Genomic DNA, 18,766 nt, shown 5'->3' on the forward strand with positions numbered 1-18,766 from the left:
AGGAACCGGAGCAGAAGAGTTCAGGCCTGCAGCACCTCAGCTCACCTGGAGGGGTGGGGCAGGAAACCCCCAGGGCCATAGTTTCTGGTCAAAGAGGCTAGAATAGTTTTGCCAGCACCAGAAACTACTGCATGGGGGATGCTGGCCAGGGCCGAGGCGCCAGGCAGAGAGGGGGCCAGATCCTGATCTCCTTCGCACCACTGCTGATATAGGGTAACTGCTGGGACAGCAGTGGAGTTAGTCCATTTTGCACTGGGGCGAATGAGCCCAAGCCCGGGTTCTGCGGGCACCTGCCTGGCACGTGGCGCGGGGCGCAGGACATGCTGTTTGTCACAGCCGGAGTAGCTTTCAGGCCATGCTGAACATAAGGAGTCAAACTCAGCTCTTGAGCACTTTGCTGTCTGGCCCATTACTGTCCACTGCCTGCAGGAAGCCCCCTGAGACAGATCCACTGGCACAACTGAGAGCCAGTCTGGTCACTGATCTGCATCTCAATTACACCATTGCCTTCAGCGGAGTCACTCCTGATTGACACAGATGTGAGTGGGAGGTGAGTCCGGCCCTATAGCCATGTGAAGCCCTAGTCAGCGCTGGAGATGCAGGGCCCGCCTGTGCGTTGGGACCACTGTCCCACTTGTGCATGGTGCACCAGGACTAATATCCCTACGCCCAATAAAACAACAGGGTGGGGGACAAGCCCAGATTCGGGAGGGATGAGCCAGGAATTAGCCACCCCCTCAATCTGCGTGTTTTATCGGACTCTTACTAGCAGGGTTTTGCCCCTCTGATGGGGAAGGCTGGCAAAGCAAGGGGGTGGTAAAAGCACACTGTAATAAGTAAATTGCTCCATTTGAACCCCTCCCTTTCCTGGCCCAGGGGCTGACTATGGGCCACAGCCCACTGCAGGAGACTTTGTGGCTGAGTGGCAGGAGATAACCCACAGGGGAACCATCACTTGACTCAGAGAGGGGCCTGTATTCCTATGCCAGGGCCGTGCCCAGTACTACCAGCTTGAATGCACCATTGGCTAACGCAGAACCCAAAAGCCCTTTCATTCATTCTCTGTAACCAGCCTGACAGGGTAACCCCCGGCAGGGTAGAGTGAGTCAGGTGCAGACAACCCCCGGCAGGATACAGTCCAGGTCAGGCACACAGACAACCCCCGGCAGGGTACAGCCGAGCCCAGGTCAGGTGCACAGACAACCCCCGGCAGGGTACAGCCGAGCCCGGGTCAGGCGCACACAACCCCCCACTGGGTACAGCCGAGCCCGGGTCAGGCGCACAGACAACCCCCGGCAGGATACAGTCCAGGTCAGGCACACAGACAACCCCCGGCAGGGTACAGCCGAGCCCGGGTCAGGCGCACACAACCCCCCACTGGGTACAGCCGAGCCCGGGTCAGGCGCACAGACAACCCCCGGCAGGGTACAGCCGAGCCCGGGTCAGGCGCACAGACAACCCCTGGCAGGGTACAGTCCAGGTCAGGCGCACAGACAACCCCTGGCAGGGTACAGCCGAGCCCGGGTCAGGCGCACAGACAACCCCTGGCAGGGTACCGCCGAGCCCGGGTCAGGCGCACAGACAACCCCTGGCAGGGTACCGCCGAGCCCGGGTCAGGCGCACAGACAACCCCTGGCAGGGTACAGCCGAGCCCGGGTCAGGCGCACACAACCCCCCACCGGGTACAGCCGAGCCCAAGCCCGGGTTCTGCGGGCACCTGCGTGGCGCGGGCCGCTGGCGATCCCGGGCCGGGCCGAGCCACGGCCGGTGCCTCCCTTGGCCCGGCAGGTGACGGGCGACCCCGCCCGCAGCCCGGCCGGCCGCGGCCGACAGACAGCGCCGGGAGATACCACTGGCGGCGGGGGGGCGCCGGCCCCGCTCGCCCGCCGGGCTGCCCCGCGCCGCCCCCCGCCCCCCGCCCGCCGCAGGCTGCGCCGCCCGCCCCGCCCGGCCCGGCAGGCGCGGCGGGGCCCGGGGGCGGGGCGGCGGCGGGCGCTCCCCCGCGCGGCGCGGGCGGTGGGTCGCTCCAGCCTGGCGGAGCGGGGCCGGCTCCGCGCTCCCTATGGCTCACTCGGCGGCGAGCGCGCGGCGCGTGTGTCTGCCTGCGCGGGGCCGGGCTGGCCGCATGGAGCCGCGGCCGCTGCCCCGCTAGCCCCGGCCGCCGCCCGCCCGCCCGGGCTCCCCGCGCCCGCCATGGCGCTGCTGGCCGGCTGCTGCCTCCTCCTGCTGCTGCTGCTGCCCCTGCTCGCCGCCGTGGAGGGTAAGTGCGGCCGGCCGGGGCTCCGGGGCTCGTGTGCAGGCGCCGCCCGGCTGGGGCTCGGCACCGGCCGCCCCGCGCCGCTGGTGCAGGCGAGGCACGGCGGGAGCAGCCGCCTTGGCCGGGGGCAGGGGCCGTGGTGCCCCGCTCCGCAGCCAGGCCAGCGCCGGGCGCCCCCCGCGGCATGGGGGCGGGTCCCCGGGAAGCGCTGCAGCGAGCCCCCGGCCGGGGCCCGGAGCCTCGGGGGCCCTGCAAAGTTTGCAGCCGAAGGGTGGAAGTGCGAAGCGGGGGATAGCGCTCGGGGCCGCCGCGGGGCTTGGGGGCAAGGACCCCGCTGGCGATGTGGAGCCGCTGGCCGGGGGCTCTGGGCTGCAGCTGTCGGGCTTGGCTGGTGGCGCCTGGACCTTCCCAAACATGGCGTGAGGATGGAGTGAGCGTGTGGGGCACACAGGTCCCCCTCGCCCCATGCTGCCTGCCGGTCGGCAGCGGCTTCTGGCATGTGCCTTGCTTGGCATTGCCAGCCTGCTGCCTGTGTTGTGCCCTCTGCCCCCACCCCCGTTAGCTGCCCGTGGCTCGGCGGGTGCCCCGGAGTGGTGGCTGTGCAGTCTGTGAGAGATGCTCAGCGATCCCGGTCCTGGCGCCGCACAGGCTGCCCACCTCAGCCTGGCGCTGGCGGGCCGGGACAGGGTTTGGCACGTGCCTCTAGTGGGCCCTGGCACCTCCCTGGCTTCCAGAGCCTGAGGTTGGCCCCTGGCATGGGCTTTCGGGAGCCGACATGTTCCCTCCCGGCTGCCTTCTCCCTAGGCCGCGCAGGCTAGATGGCAGGTAGGGAGTTTGTGGAATGTGGGTGCGTTTGGAACATGCCGCTCGACAGGGGGAGACTCATTGTGGCAGCGCTGTCTGTGCACGGGATGAGGTGGGATTCATCCTGCTCGCCTGCCTGTCTGAGCAGTGCATCCGTGCCCTCACACTGCTAGAGAGCAGGCCCTGTCGCCCAGGGAAGCACAACTGCACAGAACCCTGGGCTCCCGTCTCAGGGGCAGAGAGGAGCGAGGTCTCAGGCTGGACTCTGGCTCGTACCGGCTTGGTGAGAGCTTTGGGGGCAGCGAATGGAACGTGCGTTCAACGCAAGGGGTGACTGGATCTCCTGCTGGGCGGATGGATGGGTTTGTGTGGACGCCACTGGGTTTGGATGTCAAGACAAATGCCCAGAAGGGGCCTAGGCACTGCGTTGGTGTGGGCTAGGGATGAGGCACTGTTGATTAAGTCGGAGTTTTGGGGAATGACTCATGGGTTGGCCAGCTATAAGTAGTGATATTTACAATATGCGAGCTTGGCACAAATAGGACTATTTACATTGCAGTGGAGAGCACTAGCCAGCTATGCTGTGCAGACGAGCCCAGCATGTTTTTAATTGTAGGGAGATGAGCGTGTTTGTAGGAACATCCATGTCCACGTTGGATGGCTGGCTTGATCAGATGGCAGTATTGGTGGTTGACAGCGGGATTCCTGCAGAGCCAGCCAGACCCGACACTGCTGACTACAGCAGGAGTGCCTGCTGCGTAGGCGGCTACAGCCATGGGAGGGGAGGGGGCTGGGCCTGTGCACAGGAGCTGGCTGACACCTCCGCCCCCACCCTCCTAGTGCAACCTCTCTGTGGCGGAGAAAAGCCCCATGCAGCCCCCCCGGCCAGCGCTAGGGGTCAGTAGCCCCACGTACCGTGGCACTGCCTGGCCCGTTGGTCTCCGTCTCCATTTTCTAGAAGGAGCCAGAAACGCCAGATAACATGGGCGGCTTCCTGGTGCCGTGGCAGCATCTGCCTGGGCACGGAGTCAGGAATGTGCTGGGCTCAGGGGCTTTTCTTCCCTGTTATCTGGATCGCTCAGCAATGCAGAACCCAGGCTGGCGGCTTTGGGGTCTGACTGGCCTCGCATTAGTATCCCCACCCCATCTCCGCAGGGTGCGCCCTGGTGTGTGACCTGGTCAAGGGGCTCTCAGCAGATGCTCTCCTGCCAGGGAGAGGGGCCGCCCTGGGAGGCGGATCTGTTCTTTGGCCAGTTGTGTTGGTCCAAGCGTTGCCCCAGATGTGCTTTAGTGTCACGTTCTGCCTGCCCAGTGGCCCATCCCACCCACCCTGCACCCGAGTGAGGAGCCAGCGCCTTTCCCTTTTTGCAGCGAAGCGCCCCCAGCCCTCCCCAAGGGGGCTTTGCTCATGTGGGTTTGAAATAGGGAAACAAGCAGCTTTTTGGGAAAGACGATCCCGGGCCTGGCTCGAAGTCATTGGGCCGGGCCTGGTCTCAGGCTCCTCTCCGAGACCCTGCCTGGAGCATGGAAATGAAACCGGAGCTGAGGCTGAGTCGTCTGCTCCTGCCGCTCGCTCCTTTACCATTTACTGTAGCAAGAGCCTTGTTCTCTCCACCTGAAGGAGTGTGTGGGGCTGTGGCACCTCACAGGTCAGCAGCTCCCATCCTTGCTTTGCAAAGCTCCAGTCAGCAAATGCAGTGCTCCTTGCTGGCCAGCCCCCAGACTGCCGGACCGGAGGGGGCGGGGAGGGCTGCCAGTTTAAAAAGTCATTAATATCATGGAGAGCCATGGGTGGGGGTGTGCTGGGTGGGGAGCGGGAGGAGGAGGGCCATAGGGGGAAGGGCGTGCACAGGGAAGTCCTGCTCTATAAGGAATGGATGCTTGGCCTGCTGGGTGCTGAAAAGAAAAGGGTGCGGGGAGAAATGAGGGGCAAGGGGAGGGAGTCACAAACCAGCTGGATCTTAGAGCCTGAAACACAGTTGCGAGGGACAAAATGGGACAAATGTAACCTGGAGTCAGTGCGCTTCCCGTCGGACTCTCTGGGCCTCACGCTGGGTGTGAGTGACTCTCACAGTGGGTGTGAGTGTGAGCATGTACTGGTGCTATGTAAGCTGCATCTCTTTGGCATTCAGTGGAGTGGGGAGGCAGGGAGAGGGGGCTCTCAGATGGATAGCTTGTATCCATAGCTTGCGCTCTCTAGAGGCCTAGCTGCTTTCCATGCTTCCCCCCGACGGGTCAGCTTCACTCATGTGCTCTCCAGCTGAATGCCGGGTCGGTGTAAGTCACTCATGTTACGATCTTGAGCTGCCCCCTTCCCCAATGGATAATGTCCATGGCCTGTCAGGGTGGTCCTGGGCCTGGCCCGTGGTCCCACACACCTTCTGTGTGATGTTGTCTAGAATTGTAGAGTTGGAAGGGACCATGGGAGGTCATCTAGTCCAGTCGCCTGCACTCATGGTGGGACTAAGTCTAGGTTGTGGGGACCCAGCATCATGTTCATGCAAGCGACCCCCAGCCCAGGCTGGCTCTGCCTCTATGCTAGCAAAGCCTAGCGCAGAACTACTGCCCCTAAGCTGAATGCCGGCAAGGCAGAGCGATGACTGGCTCGGCTGGCTCGGGGTGCTGTGCTGCTCTCCTCCCTCCTTGAGTCACTCTTCTCCACGGTGGGAAGCCTGGCATGCTGGCTGATCCTGCAGCTGCCTGTCAGGCTGTGGCTCTGCCTTGGCCAGTGTAGGAAGCTCAGACATTCATGCTTCAGTGCCTGTGTCTAATCCATTCTAGCCTCCCTTGCCTTGCGCGGGCTGGGCTCTTGGTAGGTCCCCTGGTACTTGCCTCCGCTCTAGCAGGTTGGCTGAGCAAGTGTGCCACATCCACTGACACCGCAAATCAGTGTTAAGAGTCCTTCCTTACGCTGGAGGCTCTGCAGGCGTCTCACTCCACCATATGTCTGAGTGACACCTCCTCAGCCCCTGCTCCCTAAATGTTCCCTCGCTGCCTTCGCAGCTGCAAGGGCTCCTGGCTGTTTTTCCTTTTTCTCCAACAGGCAGGGCAAGACCTCTGGCTTATTTATGGGAAACTGTGTTGTCTAGTTGTTAGATCAGGGATCATCTTCTAGGCTAGGAGATGACTCCTGGGTTCTATTCTCAGCTCTCATGTTGGGGAGGTCACTTGTCCCCTCTGTCTCTGTTTCCTCATCTTTAAATGAGTGAAATAATACAGAACCCCATCCTGGGAGGCTTCACTAATTGATGTTGTAAGGTGCTTTGAGATCCTCTGATGAAAGTAAAAGAGAATTCTGTCCCCACCAGTAATAGATATATACATATCTGTATTTACACACACTTGAGCTAACTCCTCAAAGCTATACATAATTATGAGCAAAATTGTTGGGAAGAAAAATGTAAACTGAGAAGTGTGTATGGAAATTAGGAGTTGTTTAAGAACACTTCACTAGGTGCTCCAAAAGTCGCAGTATCTCAGCTGTGAAAAAAGGTGTTGTTTTTTTTTAATTTTAGAGGAAATTTGCAAAGAACAATAAAACAAAAATCACTGTGGGAAAAGGGGAGGTGAATGGCAGTGAATATAAAACAGAAGCTGAGAGATTGCAGGCAGCTGATAAGAGAAGCAAAAGGGATCCTCCCCATATCTGTGTCAGAGAGTTAAGGGTAATAAGGAGGCGTGTTCAAAATGTATCAGGAATGAAAGGAATCCTAAAAATAGTGTGGCTGCAATATTAGGTGGAGATGGCACCGTTGTCAATAATGGTGCAGAAAAGGCAGAAAGGTTCAATAAATATTTCTGTCCTATATTATGAATCAGGTTGGATGATGTATCCATTGTGTACAATGATGTAGAAATACTTTTCCAAGGGTAATGAAAAGGATGTTCAGTAGCAGCGTCTACTAAAATTACACATTTTAAAATCAGCAGGGCCAGAAAGCTTGCACCCAAGAGGTTTAAAAGAGTTGGCCAAGGAGCTCTTCATACCTTTGATTTTTACTTTTAATAACTTGCAGTGCTTGAGCGGTTATAGAGGGCTAGAAGAAACGCAATATTGTTCCAACAAAATGTTAAAGACTAAATGGGATAACCTGGGTAACTATAGGGCACTATTAGCCAGACATCGATGCTGGGCAAAGAGTGGAACCGCTAACACAGAATTCTATCGCTAACGAATCAAAAGATGGAAATATAATTAATACTAGTGCACATTGGTTTCATGGAAAATAGGTCTTGTCACACCACCTGGATATCATTCTTTGACAAGATACAAGTCTGGTTAATAAAGGCAATTGTGTTGACTGAATATACTTAAAATTCTGTAAGGATTTAGCTCTGCCAGACATTCCAATTTTAACCGCCCCCCTCGAAATGTGCAAAATAATTGCGGCCCATATTAGATGGATTAAAAATGGGCTAACAGACACATATCTAACTGCTGTTGCTGATAGGGAATGATCCACATGGGGTGGTCCCAGTGGGGTCCTACAGGGCTTGGTTCTCAGCCTAAGGCTATTCAATAATGCATCATTACACCTGCTTGGCGGAAGGGGTGGTGAACTAAGGGGGGCATCTTGGGGTTCTGGTGAGGAGCAGCATGCAGGAGCCTGGCTGTGAACACAGCAAGGCCCTGGCATGCTGCTCAGCCAGGCCGAGGTGTCAAAGGCCTTGTCTATGCAATACATACAGTGTTTGCACTGTGCTGGTATAGTGATTGTATCACCAAGTCCCTTGTGTAATAGTGGCTGTAGTGGCATCCGTGTGCTTACAGTAGGGTCACTATTCCTGTATGGAAAGAAGAATAGCTCTGTGGGTGGAAGGCACTTTTGTACCAGTAAAACTGCATCTACAGAGGAATACTACCGGCAAACCTGTGTCAGTAGGACACTCACAAACCCCCGACTGACGCAAACGCAGGCCAGAGGTACATTGCAAATCCTGCGGGAGGGGAGGAAATCGGTGACTTTCCTCTCCTGGCCTGTTACGTCCCTCAATCGCATTTCCCTTGGGGATTCTGAAAGAGATTCTCAGCAGGGACTGGTCAACAGAGCGAGTGCAAGGACCCAGGCAGGGAGCAATGGGGTCATTCGTGGAGCATTCTGCCGTGATTGGGATGCACTGTCCTCTGCCATAGCCAGGGGGCGCTCTGGCTTGTGGAGTGCAGCAGCAGAAATTGGTCAACTGTAGATGAACCCCCGGACATCTGGGTGCTGCTCAGCTGTGCTGGCTGAATTTTTTTGGAAAACGGGCTCCGATACTGCCTGCTTCTGGAGCAACCCCAGGGCTTGCGAGCTTTCAAGACCTATGGCTGCATGGGGAAGGGCGGGGCCATGGCAACTACTGGAGGTGGGGGAGGCCCTATTTGGAGACTTTCGTGGCCCCAGAAAGGTTCAGTTCATAGCTCCCCTGAACCGGTGCTCCCCAGCCTTGCTGTAAGGAGGCCAAGTTGAAAGGCTGCAGGAGGTTCGGGGGGCCTTGTGCCTGCTTAGGGCCAGCGTTCTCTTCCGGCTCCTTGAGGGCCTGGGCCGCAGTGAAGTCAGTGGGAGTTTCACTGTTGGCTCTGATTGCAGCAGGCCTGGGCCCTCCCTTCGCTGATCCTGTGGGCCCAGGCAGAGGCCATCCAGCTCCTACCTCGCGGGCACTTGGAACTCCGGGACTGAGCATGAGAACCACCCGGAAGGTGGAATAGGTGTGTGCGGGGAGCGCAGTTCCCTCACTGCCTCCCCCAGGCCTTCAGGAATGGGTCTGCCTGTGGAGAAAGAGTTACGGGCTCTGGGTCTGGCTGGGGTTAACACCTTTACCATGGAACTTGATAGGATGAGGTTTGCAAAAAAGGTGTCTGGCACATAGAGGCCCTGCTGGGCTGCCTGCATTCCTTCCAGGCTGACTCTTCTCCCCTCCCTCCTTGGTAGGGTGGATGGTCTAGTAGATAAGGCAGGAGGCTGGGGCCTGGGAGACCTGGGATTAATTCCCTGCTCTGCCACAGATTTTCTGGGTGACCTTGGGTGAGTCTTTTAATCTGCCTCTCTTCCTGTCTGTTCAATGGGGATAAGGCCCTTTGGGGCGTTGTGAAATTAAACTCCACTGACAACTGCGAGGTGCTCAGAGGATATGATGAGGAAGGCCAGGTAAGTACGTAGAGAGCTTGAGCTCCTCTATTAGGGTCATCTCTTGCTGCGGCTGTTGCATCTGCCCTTTCCTGAGCCTCAGGCTGGTTTGCACGGTTACAGTCTGCAGGGAGAGCATGGAGTGGGCTCGGATGCGTAGGGCTTTCAACTCTGAGGGACCCCCTACCCTGTCACTGGCTTGGGTCCCACCACAAGGGGAGAATGAACAAGGTGCTGCCTTTAGCACATAGGGAGTGAATGCTGGTCCCACTGGCTGCCTTTTGACTGGGAATGGGAGTTCTGGGGCTAATTAATGATGCCCCTCCAGCCCATGCGAGGCTGCTTTTCCATCTTACCTGGCCCATGCATGTAGGAGTTTGTCCGGCACTTTGGGATGGAGCTATGGAATATAAGGCATTCTGGAAATGGATGGGTCCTAGGGTAATTACTCATCACTATCATCCTGGGCTGCTATTTACAATCTGTGCAGCTTCCCTGTAAAGGAGCAACCCAGTTCTCCCAACTAGAACCAGTGCACAGGGCAGAAACCGTACGTGGGGGAGGGATGGGATAGCTCAGTGGTTTGAGCATTGGCCTGCTAAACCCAGGCTTGTGAGTTCAATCCTTGAGGGGGCCATTTGGGGATTGGTCCTGCTTTGAGCAGGGGGTTGGACTAGATGTTCTCTTGAGGTCCCTTCCAACCCTAATAATCTATGATTCTATGACTCTGCGCCCCCCACCCCCCTTCAGTGGTATGTAAAGTGCATATGCTACACGCCCCCTAGCATAGGTATAAATACAGTGTAGACGGGGAGGCACTGCTTACATAACGAGTAAAGACACACCTGAACCTTGTGCCTATGTACCCTCCAGTGCTCTCTCTGTTCCCAAGCAGTGTCTCCCCATCTACATTGCTGCTTTTAGCTGTGCGGTGTCCCACTACTGGAGTCTTTACCACTGCAGGGAATGGCTCTGATGGAAGGAGGCAGTGGGGAAAGGGTCCCAGCAGCCTTTCCCTGACACGTAATTCTTTCCCAGGTATCTGCCTGCTGAGTCTTGCCCACATACTCAGGGTCTAACTGATGGCCAGACTTGGGGTCAGGAAGGAATTTCCCCCTGGATCAGATTGGCAGAGACCCTGGGGGTTTTCACCTTGCTCTGCAGCATGGGGCACAGGTCACTTGCAGGTTTCAACTAGTGTAAATGGTGAATTCTTTGTAACTTAAAGTCTTTAAACCATGATTTGAGGACTCCAGCAACTCAGCCAGAGTTCAGGGGTCTTTTACAGGAGTGGGTGGATGAGGTTCCACCAAACCTTTTGGTATTTTTGCCCTTTTGCCCCGACTCAGGACAAAAGTGAATTCCCAAATACCAGAGTTTTCTGTGCCCCGAGTTTTCGACCAGTTGTGTTTATCACCAGACAATTGACTCCTCAGCCCTCCCCCGTCAGCCCCCGCGCCGGGTGCGACCCCTGGGAGTGTGCTAGAGAACCAGGGTGAGTTGGGTTTCCTTGTACTGTACCTTGCCGTTGCCATGGCATCTGTCTGTGCGCTTGCAAGGGCAACTGCTGTCATGGGAGGGCCTGTCGCAGAGCAGAGCCCCCCTCTGGGCTCTCTTGGACACTCTCCCTTTGTCAGGGCAGTTTTGATGGTGTCTCTAATGTAAAGAGAAAGTCTTGGGCACTGCCAGGCGGGGGTGGGCTTTGTGTGCAGAGTAGAGCTGCCAGTGCAGCCGCTTGGCTCACTGGGTGCTCCCAGATCCCTTTACCATGGCTCCCTTCTCCTCGCAGTAACCCTCAGCCGAACAACTGGTAGAGGGGCAATATGCAAATAAGAGGGTGTCATCATAGTGCGGCAGTGGATGTGCTTCGCCTCTGATGTTTGCAGCCCCCTGAGCTCACTGCAGCTGGTACTGGAGGTGCTGGGTCCTTTCTCCTGCCTCCTGAGGTCCTGGCTAGTGGTTACAATGCATCATGCACCTGCAAAACCTCTGTCCGTCCCCCTGGAGAATGGCTCTGCGTGGGAGTGGCTCTGTACTCTTCCACCCTGTAGAGGGCTCTGGGGTGATGGGGCTGGGTCCTGGGAAGGGGTCTGTGCGCTCCAGCTAGTCTTCAGCCACACAAGCTCCATAGGAGAGGGTCTTTGTAGGCAGGGCAGAAGCTGAGGCCATGCAGCCCCGGGGCAGGAAGTCACAAATTCATGCCGGGCTCCGCACTGCCCCAGGGATGGGATTTGGCAGCCGACCCAAAAAAAATCCGTTCTCCGCTCAGTGAGAGGGTGGGTGGGTGTGGCGCTTCTTGCCTTGCGGTGAAAGTTGATTTCATTAAGGAAAAACATTAGCAAGCTCCTGAATGCTGAAGGGGAACAATGATTTCAGAGTGATCAAAGCCCACTGTTTATTGTGGGGTGAGGGGTGAGCCCAGTGCGCACACCACGTGGGCCCTTGTGGTGGAATGGCCACGCCCTGTTCCAATCATCCCACACCACTTCACATCGGTGCTAAATTTCCCATTACCTTGAGCATGTAGAGGGTCAGTCCCACATGTGCATGGACAACAAGGGATGTGTGTGTTTTGGTCGGTTGGTCCAGTCTACAAGGACTGTCAGTGTGTGTGTAGTCTGCAGAGTGTGTGTGTGTGTGTGTGTTGCTTCTCCTGCCTGGGTGCAGGGTATGAAAGGGCAGCCACCTGCCACATCTGGAGAAAGTCCGCTCTAGTGGTTAGAGCAGGGTACAGGGTGGGGTTCCCAACTCTGCCACTGAATCATTGTGAGACCTTGGGAGAGCTACGTCCCCTGTCTGGGCCTCAGCTTGGACCTCTGTAAAATGAGCCTGGTGCTGACCCACAGTGCCTGGAGCTCTCTGGGTGGAAGATGCCAGATAGGTGCCCAGTGTAATCTACAGGGCTGATGTTGCCCTTCCCCTGCTCAGGGACCTCCTGTGCCTATAAAGTGACAGGCAGAACCAGTGATGGAGAGTCATGAGGAGGAGAGAGGCAGCCAACCGGTGTGCACTGGAGCTGGCTGCCTTCACTCCGCCACCCTGCGAGCCAGCTGGCAGCAGGGCCCTGTGTGTGGTGGCCGGGAGCAGGCACTCAGCCCTTGCAGTGGGGTCCCCTCGGCCTGTACTGGGATGGAGGGTGGGAGAATGGGAGCCCCTTGAGCAGGATGCATTGTGCTCGGGGAGCCAGCCCTGTGGGCTTGGCTGGAGCAGAGTGGTGGCAGTGTCTGGCTACAAAGCCAAGTGCAGGTCTGCTCGTGGCTGGAGCCATTTGTGTTTTATTAGTGACCAGAAGCTGCTGGATCCACTCTGCCTGGCAACCCCCGACCCATCAGAGATTCCTTCCTGAGTTCCTGGATCAAGAGCGCAAAGGAGGGAGGGTGGGAGCACAGAGATCCAGCAAGAGGGGGCGCTGGGACCTGAGCATACCCATGCCCCTCAGGTGGAGGAGTCGTCTCTGTATAGAGATTTCTGACATAAGGACAATGAGTGCCCCCACGCACCCCCCGGGCACTGTCGGAGCAAAGCAAGTGGGGGGGGCTGTTGGGTTGGATGCACAGGGCTTTGTGCCCCTGTATTCCCACTTGGCTTCTGAGCAGGCAGCGTCGCTGCTCCTGCCAGCAGCTGCCTGGGTACCCCCAGTTCCAGGGGCATGGCAGGCTGCTTTCCAGGGGCTTTATACTGGGCCTGGGCAGGGGCATGGCCAGAGCCTCCTCCTGCTGGGGTCACTGCAGATCAAGACATGCCTAACGCACCAAGCCAGGCTGCAGGAGCCTTTTATGTCTGAGCCGATTATCCTTCCCAGCCTGCGGGAGGGGGTTGGGAAAGGCTGGCTGCGAATGAGGTAATGAGCAATGCAGCGAGTTCTCAGGGCTCCAGACAGACCCTCCTGCCAGGCAGAGCAAAGGGCGGTTCTGAGCTGGGGCAGTCGGTGTGGAGATCAGGGAGTGACTGGCTGGCTGCAGCAGGGACAGGGAAGAGCTGCCTGTGATGAGAGAATGGCCTTATGGGTCCTGAATGCAGCCAGATCCCAGGAAACCAGCCAATACGTTCAGTGTCGCGCTGGCTCCAGCAGTGCCCCTGTGGCTGAGGTCACAGAGCAGCCTGCGCTCTGAGCCCTGCTGGGCCAGCGTTTCCCGGTTCGGTAGCTACCCAAAGGAGGATTTCTCTGGCGAGTCAATCAGTGGATAAAACCACTCCAGGGTTCGGAAGCATGTCCATGATACATTCCCCAGACGGCCCACAGCACCCCTGCCAGGATGGGTCCCCTGTGTGTTGGGCACTGCCAGGTCCCAGTGAACAAGGGGTTAACTCCTTGTCTGTCCCAGGTACTGTACATCTGGGCTGCTTGGGAGACAGGGGGGGCCTTTGGGGACATCAGGCTCTACCCAGGGGTCATGGAGCAGATCCAAGCCCCAGGAGGCAACTTGTCCATTTGCTGGTCACCTCACATTGTTTTTTCCTCCTTGTCCTTCACCTGGACGCCAAGGAGAAGCCCTTGCTGACCGGGACTGTGTCTGTCTCTTGCATTGTTTTCCCAGCTTAGTGTTGCTGTGTGGACAGAAAACCAAGACACAGGGAGCTGCCCGGCCCGCAGGGAGTCGGGGACAGCGTGGGGATTAGAACCCAGGAGATCTGACCCAGTTCTCCTGCTCTGCTCTTCTTGCACCATCCATTCCTCCTGTGACCAAACAGAGCGGGGACAATAGTGTTGAGGATGCTGAATGGAGCTTCATTGCTGCTCTGTTAAAATTGCTGGGGTCTGCTTCCTGCTCCACCATCTCCTTCCCTGGATGTGTCAGAAGGTTCCCGGCACTGCCTCCAGCCTCCCCAGACTTGTGTGCCGAGTGGGGCGCTGATCTCAGGTCTGGGGGAAGGCACCCCTTTCCAAGAGTGAGATCTACGAACGGCTTTAACCAATCGAAAAGCTGGAGGGGAGTGTATCTTCGCAGCCCTGGGCTGTCACCTCAGGCAGGTCACTTCCATGTTGGCGTCCCTATAGGAGCGGAAGGACGGGGGCATTCTGTGGTCCCCAGACTGCCCAGTGACCACCATTATCAGTGGCAGACAGGAGTAAAAGCCGGAAACTCCTGGGGCCCAGCCCAATGCCTGTCCCTAGGCCTTGCTGCCTCTCCTGGCCACCACCCAGTTCCTGGGCAGTTCTGGGTCCACTGCAGGCCCAGTGTGAGGAACCAGTGCTGGCCTGCTCTGAAGCTGGGCAAGGGGTGAGGCCGAAGCAGTGATCCCGCTCCCCCCTTTGCCCTGCCCTTGGTACTGCTCAGGTCGGGAAGCTGTGCCTGGAGCCCCAGCCTCCCCCCTCATCTCTGAATCTCACCAGCAAATACACACAGCGTCTGATCCAAAGTCAACCCGAGTCTCTGCATTGCCCTCAGGGAGCTTTGGCTGGGCTCGAAGGCCCACACCCTCACAGGGATTTAGGCACATCACTTCTGTTGCTTGCACTGAGATTTAGGAGTCTGGCCCAGATCCTCAAGGTGTTTAAAGTGCCTGCTAGTAAATGGAGCAAGGCCCTGGCCGGTTCAGCCTCTCCCTGTATGGAGATCCTGGGGATCAGGGTGGTTCCGGATGCGGACTCCCCCGCGCCCGCCCTTCCAGCTGGCCAGTGTTGCCAGCCTGGTTCCTGGAGAGCAGCCGGCTGCGTCACCAACGTTGCTGCTGGCTTGCGTTCAGCACTTCCTCTAGGAGCAGCACTTGGCTGCCAGGAAACATCTCTGGGGAGACATCTGCTTTCTAGCAACTTCCCTGAGGCAAGAGAACAGGCTGAAGCCAAGCGGTTGCTGTCCTGGTCCCTGTACCTGCTGCAGCTTCTCTCCTTTCCACAAAGCTTTTTGTGCCCGTCTCTGCTCTGTTGGCAGGGCTGGGGGAAAACCTGGACTGGGGAGACGGTGCTCTGTCCACCAGGTGTTTCATGGCTGTTGCTGTGCCCACCTGTGTCACGGCAGTGCGGTGTCCATGCAGATGGAGCAGACCCCTCTGGGCAGAGCCCACTGCCAGCGCCAGGCGGCTGCTACAGGGAACAGCTTGCTCTTTGCTGTAGCCCGAACTCCACATAGGAGCTCTGGGCTTAGCAGTGCAAGCCCGGAGCACCTCTTGGCAGAGGGGTCTCCGTTATGCAGAGCTCTGGGTTCCCACTATGGTGAGGTTGGAGGCACTCACCCTGGGGTCTGGCCAGGTCTAGCTTGTAGCCGGAGTAGGGGTCCTGTGAGCAGAGGTCCCTGGGCTTCGATTTCAGCCCAGCAGTGAAACAGCCACTGCAGAGAGGGCCAAGTGCTTGATGGTACTGAGCAGGGGATTGAAATGCTGCCCCTCTCCCTCCCAACTCGCTCCCCCTGCACCCTGCCCGCCTGCCGAATCTGCACCCCGGCTCTCCCCTTGCTCCTCATCCCAGCCCAAGTCTGTGTGCCCCCTGCTGCCAGAGCGCCCAGGGACTGTATTGGGGGCGGGGGCTGGGGCGGGGTCAGCATGTGCTGTGCTGCTGGAGCACCCTGGGGGGCTGTATTGGGTACTGGGGTGGGGGGCTTGTCAATGTGTGCTGTGATGTCGGAGTGCTCCCGGGGGCTGTATTGGGTATGGGGGAGGGGGGTCAGCGTGTGCCGTGATGTCAGAGCGCCCCAGGGGGCTGTATTGGGTACCGGGGTGTGGGGGGGGTCAGCATGTGCTGTGATGTCGGAGTGCCCCCGGGGGGCTGTATTGGGGGGGAAGCAGGGGTGTCAGCGTGTGCCGTGATGTCAGAGCGCCCCGGGGGGCTGTATTGTGTTTTTTGTTTTTTTTTTACTCTCTGGAGTGCAGCTTGGTTGGAGAGTTGCTCTGATGGTTCGAGGTGGTGTGTCTGGGGAGAAGTATGAGAGCGGGGCAGTATGTGTGTCAGGGGAGCTGTGCATGTGCAGAGCGGGGGGGGAGGGGGGGATGTTTGGTCTCTATCTGACTGAAGCCTAGGTCGGTCGGGCTCGAGTGCCCAGGGAGACGAATGGGCCATGTCTGCCCTTCAGCCTGTGTGTGTGGTGTGGTGTGGTGAGGGCGTGTGGGAAGAGGATTTGGGCTCTCAGCAGGGCAAAGCAGGCTGGGCCATGCTGCGTCAGTGGAGCCTGGTAACTGATGGTGGCTGGCGAGGTGCTGCTTGCAGCCATCCTGAGGCATGGCAACGAAGGCAGCCTGTGGAGCTGGGCTTGCCCAGCACTGGCAGGTGTGGAAGGAGAGCGCTCGAGGGGCTGAAGTCGCTGCAAAGGAGTGGGCCTAAGCATCTCGCCCAGCCTCCGTGAGTGGCTGCGGGCTGAGGGTGGGGATATGGGAAATGCAGCTTGTCCCACACGGTTAGTTCCTCTTCACTCCTGCATGCGGCCCAGGCCTTGTCTGCACTACGGTTTGGGTGTTTGCTAACTCCAGTTAAGAGTGCACCCTTTTTCCTTAGGGGAGATGTACCCTGAGTGGGTAACACTCAGAGAAATCGGGGCCGAGTCTCATCTTGCTACATCAGCGTAAACCTGGAGTAACTCCCGGGGAGTCCCTCTGCATTTACATCGCCTAGCTGATCCCAGAACTGGTCCTTTCACCAAGGCATGTGTACGTGTGCAGAGACACACACCTTGGCACTGCTGGCTGCGTCTGCTTTCTGCTTGCTCGGGGCTGTGTGTAAATCCTCTTTGGGGTGCAGGAGAGCTGCCTGTGTTCTCAGCCCCGCTGGGCTCAGCCTTGCCTGCACCCGTGGCTCTCTGCCCCTCTAGCTTACCTGACGTCTCAGCGGGGAGGCCATGTGCTCCTGCCCGGCCATGCCCACACTGTCTCCGTGCAGCTCTGCTGAGCTGTGGGAGACTGCATGCTGCACCCTGGGCAAGGCGCACAGCTGGGTGCCCGGCGTCCCCACGCACGGAGCTCCTGCTGGGGTAGTCAGCTGTGCCGGGCCCCTGCTACAGGCTGTGCGTCAAGGCAGAAGTTGAGTCCGGGCTGTGCTCAGGCAGCGTGAACGGGGTCAGGAACCACGGCAACTCCCTTCCTCTGCTCCATGCAGGCGCTCAGTGAACTCTGCTCTGGTGGGTGCTGGGGGTCAGGGAATCTGTTTTTGAATCTGGCCTAATTCTGCCTGTGGGAGCCAGTGATGCCGCTGCAGGGCCATGAGAGCCAGTGCCACCAGGTGGGACAGGGAGATGAATGCTTTCCCCCACCCGGGCAGCCTCTCTTGCTTGGAGTGGCTGTGGCGTTGTGCCCTCAGCAGACACACAGCCAGCCCCTGTGCAGCTGAGGCTGGGCCTGTCTCCTCTCCCCAGCCCAGCGTGGACAAACATGGAAAGTATTTTGAGTGGATGTGTGGGAAGCCCAGGGCTTAATGGAGTCGTGGGATCAGCTCCCTGGTGAAGAGCGGTGGGCTGGGAAAGCCCCCGCCAGTGAATAGAGGGATAGCAGGCTGGCAGCAGCTTGTGCCAGAGCTGCATGATTGTTTCTGTGCTGAGGGACACAGGCTAGTGGATCAGGAACGGGCAGTGACTGGGGCTCCCCTGACTTTGGGGAGGCCTTGGATACAGGCCCTGAGTGACATTTTCATTTGTAAACTGGAGCCGTCTGGGCAGGGATGGACACGCCGCTGGATAACAGTGCTGGAAGGAGCGACGCGGGGTGTTCCTGGAGTAATGAAGGGGTTGGTGTCTGGCTGGTGGGAAGCATCAGGTGGGCACTGCAGGGGTCTGTTCTGTATCCAGTATTTTCATAAACGCACTGGCTGATGGACAGTAAATGGGTTCATTGATGGCACAAGCCAAGAGCAATGACAGCACTTTGAAAGGGAGATAAGTTGTCCTGACCTATCAGCTTCTTTCCTCTGAGATGTAAGGTCGGCTGGCTGGCCCCCAAACCTGCACTGTCCTGCCCCTGTTTTAGGCTGTTGTGTTTTACTCTAGCGCTTGCTGGTCTGTTCCTGTGTCTCTATCATTGCTGTAAGTGATGGGTCTGCCGCTTTGGAGCGATAGGAGGGGCTGCTCCCTCCCCCTTGGGTTCCAGTGACTGTCATCTGAGCTGCCTCCATGCATGGGGGGCAAGGGACCCCAAAGCCATCTGGCCTGGGTCATCAGGTGCAGCCTCCAGAGACAGCACTGCTGTCCATCGAAATGCTGACCTCAGGGAAGGGTCTTCAGCCCCGGGGAAGGAGTGGTGGTGGAACACGAATGTCTCTCCTCCAACCTCCCGAGTGCTGGCCAGGCAGACACCGGCCCAGGGCTCCCAATGAACAGAAAATTGAATGTGACTCAGTAAGTTGTTGCTATCACTAGAAGGGCAGATGTTGCTTTGGGTTTTAATAAAAGGGTCACTCCCCATCCCCAGATCGCTCTCGGGGTGCAGTCTGGAGTACTGTTTCTGCTAGTGGCTGGTCCCTGGTGCTCTGGTTCCCCAGAGCTGGCCTGTCTGTATTTCCTATTTACCTTCTTTTCATTCTGCCTCTGTTTCTTTGCTTTCCTTTATCGATAGTTCTCTTCTAACTCGGGAAGCAGAGGAGGAGGTTCTCCCATGAGAGAAGGAGCTAAAATCTCATTCTGACCTGATGTCAAACTCTTTGCTTTCTGACTGAATGTTTGCCAGGAGATTTCACTGTGAC

General features: G+C 58.0%; 1 protein-coding gene across 8 annotated transcripts in view; it reads left to right on the forward strand.

Moving 5' to 3' along the window:
• Positions 1 to 2,167: 2,167 nt before the first annotated feature.
• Positions 2,168 to 18,766, forward strand: part of EPHB2 (EPH receptor B2) — a 254,352-nt gene continuing 237,753 nt past the window's right edge. For all 8 annotated transcript variants that reach the window (XR_005590322.1, XM_039508880.1, XM_039508882.1 and 5 more), the window contains exon 1: positions 2,168 to 2,260. Coding sequence is in view for 7 of the 8 variants with exons in the window: in XM_039508880.1 (XP_039364814.1) it covers positions 2,194 to 2,260 (67 nt within the window). In the remaining variant the exon portion in view is untranslated. The remainder of the gene's footprint in view (positions 2,261 to 18,766) is intronic.

This window comes from Mauremys reevesii, linkage group 21 (genome assembly GCF_016161935.1).
Source record: "Mauremys reevesii isolate NIE-2019 linkage group 21, ASM1616193v1, whole genome shotgun sequence".
NCBI lineage: Eukaryota > Metazoa > Chordata > Testudines > Geoemydidae > Mauremys > Mauremys reevesii.